Raw genomic sequence first — 6745 nt, 5'->3', positions numbered from 1 at the left:
AAAACACGGAGAAAAAAAATTGGAGAAAAAAAAAAAGTTGTCGCCTATCTTTGAGTCGTATTCTGGTTCTTTGAATAGCATTTATATCTTAATAGATAACTAATTTAATAGTCTGAGAAAACTGAATATTTTAGTTTTCCATAATCAAATCCAAGGACTGTCTGACTTACGAAGAAAAAAAATATATATATATATATATATATATATATATATATACATATATGCCTTTATGTACATACATATGATAAGCTTTCACACAGTACAGTTTCTGTCTATCAAATTATTCCAGTCACAAAGAAAATATCACAAAATATATCCAATAGATAACTACCTGACTGAAAGGCATGAAGTTGCTGCCAACATTTGGCAAAAATCTAGGCTACTGACATACCGTTTCTACACTGACAGTTCTTCTGCTACCACAATATACTCTACTTTGCAGAACTGATTACTCTTGTACTACATACATTCAGACACACCTAGGACACTAATATCTCCTCTTCCTGTCACCTATATTGACTCCACCCTCCCAGCATCACCTCCAGGTATTGTATTGATCACATTACCCAGTCCTTCTTCCACACAATGTCAGCTGCACAGAGTACCCCAACATGCTTGGTATCACAGTTATTCTATGAACATTTTTTTCTTAATCATTCATCGTTTACTTTGGTCATTGGATTGCAACCATGCTGGGACACCACCTTGAAGGGTGTGAACAAACAAATCAATGACAATACATACTTTTTAAGCCTGGTGTAGTTTCCATCAATCTAATTCTCTCATAAGGCATTGGTTGGCCCAAGGCTGCAGAGAAGATATTTACCCAAGGTTCTGAAGAATGGCACTGAACCTGAAACAATGTGGTTGCAAAGTGGGCTCCTTCACCACACAGCCCTATGACAATATCAAATATTTAGGTTGTGTTGTTCCTTGTAATTTGATGAAATGACTGATGTTGCTAAAAGATCAAGCAAATGCCTCTATCAAGAAGCTCCCTCATTGGCTCAAGTTGTCGCCTATCTTTGAGTCGTATTCTGGTTCTTTGAATAGCATTTATATCTTAATAGATAACTAATTTAATAGTCTGAGAAAACTGAATATTTTAGTTTTCCATAATCAAATCCAAGGACTGTCTGACTTACAAAGAAAAAATATATTAAAAAGACAGAAACAAAAACTAAAAAAAAACTATTTCCAATCCAGGTTCCTATTTGTTGTACTTCACAAAATCTCTGATAAATTATTTTTCTTTCATAGTTGTCTGAAAGCAGAAAATAATTAATTGGTGAGGTATAATCAGCATGGATAGACTTCCTTCCTGATTGAAAATGCTTTACTGTGACTTGGAAAATTATATGCATTGCTAATATGTTTTCACATGACTGTGTAAATATATTCCACGTTTTTTTTTTAATTAATATTATCCATATGGCAAATATTTAATTTGTTCTAATTATATCGTTTCTTATAAACATTCAGAGGTCATTGCTAGTAAAATCTTTAATTATTGCAAATATTCTATAACTACTTGCAGTATTATGTTCAATTATTCTGAATATTTTATGTTCTTTTCTAATAGTGTTCATTATTACAATGATTTCATGTATATTCTGATGCAATTATTGACAATTACATCCATTCCGTACTCACTACTGATTGCAACCACTTCTGTTGCATATATTATATTCTACGTTCTCCCACCACCACAATGATTAATTCTTATAAATATATCTCCTTTTCTCCTTATAGTGTCTATAATCATTCTAAATATTCCTTATTTACAACCAGTAGTATCAATATTAGTTAATATTCTTTAATTACCATCAAAAGAATTTGCAGTTATAAGTATTTAATAATTTCCCTGCAAAACTCTTTCATCTCCTCGAGTGACTATAATTAAATTATTAGAAATGCATTGATCTGACCTTGCAACCTCACATCCTTATTTGAGCTTTAGATCCGGTTCAGATTGTTAGATAGGATATCACATTCCTGCCAGCCTCTTGTCAGCTTTTTCATTCATCAAATTAGTTTTTCAACTTTTATTCAAAAGCAATAGAGGATAACCGTTTCTAGACATTTCACTGATTCTACACTCGCAAGAGATTAAAAGGGGGGGAAAATACCATTTTATTCTCAGGAGTTGTAATGTATTAAGCTTCACATTCTACACCACTTTAATCTTTCAGGTCAGAAATCATGTTCACTTGAAAAGTTCCACGATACAGATCAAAAGTCCCTGCCTCGGACACCCGGCAGATCAAAGAACATGAATGACTCAAGCAGATGTTCCTACCAATCTAATAACATGCGAAATACAAGCTACAATGATGTTCAAAAGTCAAATCTATTAAACAGTAGCAATTATAATGTCCCTCTCCAGCTTTGGGAACTACCCACAAGAAACAGTTTCAATTTCTCAAAGCCATTGCCAGCTTTGCCAAAACTTGCAGATTCGTAATTAGATTCTTTGGACTGGGAATATATTCTTAGCATTGTTTACACTGGAAACAATGAAGAAATTTTAAAAAACCTCTATTTTGAAAATATTTATATTTGTGCAAAATTTACCTTAGAGGGTGTAATGTTGGTCAGATTCTGAACAAGTGGTGTCAGTAACAATGATTCAAATTCTGATTCATGGAATTGGCTACTCTTCTCTAGGTCATTGATATATAAGACCACTCCTTCTTACTCTGAGAACTAGAATGTGTGTATAAATGTATATATATATACATATATATATATATATATATATAGACAGATAGATAGATATACATATATATATGTTTATATATAAAATTCTTTATATATATATATATATATATATATATATATACACAAATAAAATTACACACACACACACACACACACACATGACTTGTGAAACTGAGTAGAATGATCTTTAAAATCTGCTTTTATACGAAATGACATAAAAGAATTGTTCATTAGAAATTTAATTATTCAATATGAATACTTCAAAATTTGAACATCTTTATTATTTTGAACTCTGGAAATATTCCAGAAACATATTACAAGGTAATTCTTTCAAATTAATTACTTTATAAATTTCCTTTATATTGCCTTCAGTTCTAAAATTTAACTGCTGTATATTAATATTAGGCCAGATGTTTTATCATGATTGCTTAACTCTAAATATGGCAGCTGTTTTTACTTTTTCTTAAATATTTAATTTATTTTCCATAGTTCATTACTTTGCTAAATAATATTGTTTTCACCAAACAGGAATTGGAGATCTAGATGCAAGCATTAAAATAAACATTTCAATACTACCATTAATACCATGCATGTAATTTCATTTTGACTGGCCTTACAATAAATACAATATATTTTTGCTATCTACTATAAACTTGCATACTGTCATATTCAGTTCTTCATCATCATATAAATAGTTTTGCTCAGCTTTGCTAATAAATATAATGGAATCTACGCAACTAATATATGAAGCATGCATCATCTGTCCACCATAACTACCATTCCATATTATTTGGTTCATTTAATATCTGTCATCCTATTAACGAATTAATAACTATGATTATTTTAATTACAACATTAATGTGTGAAACTTAGTTGGCCAAGTCTAGAATTTCTCTAGATATATGGCAGAAATCTCTTCCTGAATTCCACTTTCTACAATTTGCTATTCTGTTTCATATATTTATAAGTGTTGTTGTGTGTTGTGCATATGTGGTGTGCTTGTATGTGTGTATGTAAGTATTTCCATGTGTATGTGTTTGTCTGTGTATGCAGTCATACAAAAATGCATACACACACTCACACACAATATATTGACAATATATTGTCATCATCATCATTGTCGTTGTCCTTTTAACATACACTTTTTCAAACTTACATGGGTCAGACAGAATTTGTTGAAACAGATTTTCTACAATCAGATGCCTTTCCTGTTGTTAACCCTTACCTGTTTCCAAACAAGGTAATATTTTCCCTTTAACAAATGTGTGTATCAAGGAAGATTAGAAATAAATTACACAATCTGTATGACTGTGACACTCATTTACAACTATCGCTAATATTAAGACAACGAAGCACAAACACACACACACACATAGACACACACATACACAAACACACAAAGCAAACATGCATGTATACATACACATAGATGATGGACTTCTTTCAGGTTTTTGTTTATCAAATCCACTCACATGGCTTTGTTTAGCCAAAGGCTATAGCAGAACACGTTTGCCTAAGCTGCCATGTAATAGGACTGAACCCAAAACACATGGTTAGAAGCAAACTTCTTAAACACACACACACACACACACACATGTTCTACTCAAACCAGATAACAGTTTAAACACTTATATTAAATGTTATGATATTAACCTACCTGAGACCAACCCTGGTTCAATGATATAAAACCTGTCACTTTAAAATGTTTATATTTAAATCAAACCTCTCCCTATTTTTATTTTATTAAAGAAATTTTTGCTTCAAACACCATTTTAATAAAGTAAAACTCGGTTAATTTACTAAATTCTTGGTTATTTTCAAACGTAGTTGAAACATGATGTATTTCATTGGAAATATTCTTGCTAAAAGGTGAAGTGGCAAATGTCATCATAAGAAGTTTGGCAAGCCTTAGTGCTGACATCAACATACACTTCTTAGTTTTAGAACTGGTTTCATTGTATTTTTATTCCTAATTAAATTCAAGATGTCATTGCACAGTCAAATTTTCATTTCATATAAGTCTGAAGCGTTTTGTTCATGTAAAAAAGAAAAAAAATAGAAGAAAACTACTTTTGTTTTATAATTTTAATATATTCCAGAATTCTGTATGCTCACATGTGTATATATACTTGATAATTCTTTCTCTATTATTGTGTGAAAGATGAGAGTGGGAGAGAGGGATAAAGTGAAAGAGAGAGAAGGGTATTACATTACTATGTATGTAAGTGAGAGAGTATTAGTATGTGAGGGAGAGATAGAGAAAAAAGAGAGTAAGATGTATGTATATTTATTTGTGTGTGTGAAAGAGAGAGAGAGAAGAGTTCTAGTGTGAGAGAAAGACAGACAGACAAAGTGAGAGAGGGAGAAAGAGAGAAAGAAATACTATTAATGTGATAGAAACACAGGCAAACAAAGAGAGAGAAAGAGTGGGGTAGAGAGAAGTGTTTTTATGTTGCTATATTTGTATGAACAAAAATCACCCAAGTGTGGTGTCCCAGTATCAAGGTGGTGCCCCAGCATGACCACAGTCCATTGACTGAAACGGTAATTAAAAGAAGTGAAAAACTTATTGTGGGGATGAAGCAAATCATCAGTCTAGCCTGAGTAAATGCTTTTAGTACTTGCTCATATGATGAATGTGTATGTGTGCTTGTGGGCACGTGTGTGTGTGTGAGACCATCATCATTATCATTTTTACATCCACTTTCCATGTTGGCATGAGTCAGATGGGCCATCAAAGTTTGTGCCATCTCTTATTGAGAGCTGCTTCTCCCATTGACTGAGGCTGAAACATATGATTTTGGCTTTGGGTGGATTCCCTGACTATTGCTTACAAATTTACAAAGTGTACTGGGTGTGTTTTCATGTCAACAATACTAGAGAGGTCAAATAAAGGTGCCTCAATACCTTATGCATTCTCTGTTCAATTTGCCAAATTCTTTACAGAATCTACTTTATGGTACCAGCGCTAGAAAGATTGTTTTACATATGTGTCACTTTAATGGAGTCTGAGCTATCAGCTGGCCCCAGTACAGAAAAGGTGATGCCTTTGGAATTACTAAAGCAAGTATATGAATTAAGGACCCTATCCAATATCCTCATTGTTTTTAATGAACCAGTACTCTGACATATTATATAGTACCTATCCAACTGACCAACTCAACTCTACATACATCTCCAATAATTCTATCATCATTATATAATTCTATCACCACCACCACCATTGACATCGTCATCATCATTGCCATTGCTGTCATCATCGTCGTCATCGTCATTGTCGTCATCATCATCGTCATCATCATCATTATTTAATGTCAGATAAATGGCAAAAACTAATGGAGTCTCTCATACACAGTACTGATGGGGGTGGCAAGTGAGCTACAGAGTGATCCAGAAAGTCAAAAGATAGAAAGATGTTTAGCTAAAGTGAGACAGCAAAATGTGTCTTGTGCACATTGCAGAGCACAAAGCATTTCAGCCTTTAAACATGACACACATGTCAGGATATGTTTTGCAATAAGCAGTCAGGTGTTTTGCAGCAACACTAGTCATCAATCAGATGGTCACATTCCTTTGTCATCTCTTTGGTGAAATGCAGCATCTTCAGATCACCCTTCAATATTTCATCTCAAGTCTTCCATAATAGTCTCCTTCATTCATGGGATCCATTAACTTGGAGTATTTGGAGTATTTATACAGTGATCATCCACCGTGTATGTGCAGGTATATAAGAAGTTCACTTTCTGACCATATGGTCTCATCTCATGTTCAGTCGACCTTAATGGTTCCATAGGCATGTGTTATCTACTATAGCCCCACATTGACCAAAGCTTATCAGTAAATTTGGTTGACAAGCATTGCATATAAGCCTACCATAGATTTATTTATAAAGATATAAGTACAGGTGTTGTGGCGTTAAGAAGTTAACTTCCCAACCACACGGTTTTGGACAGAAGCTAAAAGAAGCATGTTGTGTGTGTGTGTGTGTGTGTGTGTGTGTGTGTGTGTACATGTTATTGTATGT

The 6745-nt window shown here is 33.2% G+C and overlaps 1 protein-coding gene across 3 annotated transcripts in view; it reads left to right on the top strand.

Annotated features, from left to right (window-relative positions):
• Positions 1-6745, top strand: part of LOC106872380 (protocadherin beta-15) — a 640647-nt gene that overhangs the window by 337584 nt on the left and 296318 nt on the right. Inside the window, exon 4 of one of the 3 annotated variants that reach the window (XM_052973046.1) lies at positions 2193-2772. The exons of 1 other annotated variant lie outside the window; for it this stretch is intronic. In XM_052973046.1, the coding sequence (XP_052829006.1) occupies positions 2193-2464 (272 nt within the window). In that variant the 3' untranslated portion in view covers positions 2465-2772. Of the gene's footprint in view, positions 1-2192; positions 2773-2856; positions 3043-6745 lie in introns of those variants that run through there. One more of the 3 variants, XM_052973044.1, reaches the window with a different exon arrangement.

Source organism: Octopus bimaculoides, chromosome 14 (assembly GCF_001194135.2).
Source record: "Octopus bimaculoides isolate UCB-OBI-ISO-001 chromosome 14, ASM119413v2, whole genome shotgun sequence".
Taxonomy (NCBI): Eukaryota; Metazoa; Mollusca; class Cephalopoda; order Octopoda; family Octopodidae; genus Octopus; species Octopus bimaculoides.
This window is presented reverse-complemented; position numbering and strand designations above follow the sequence as displayed.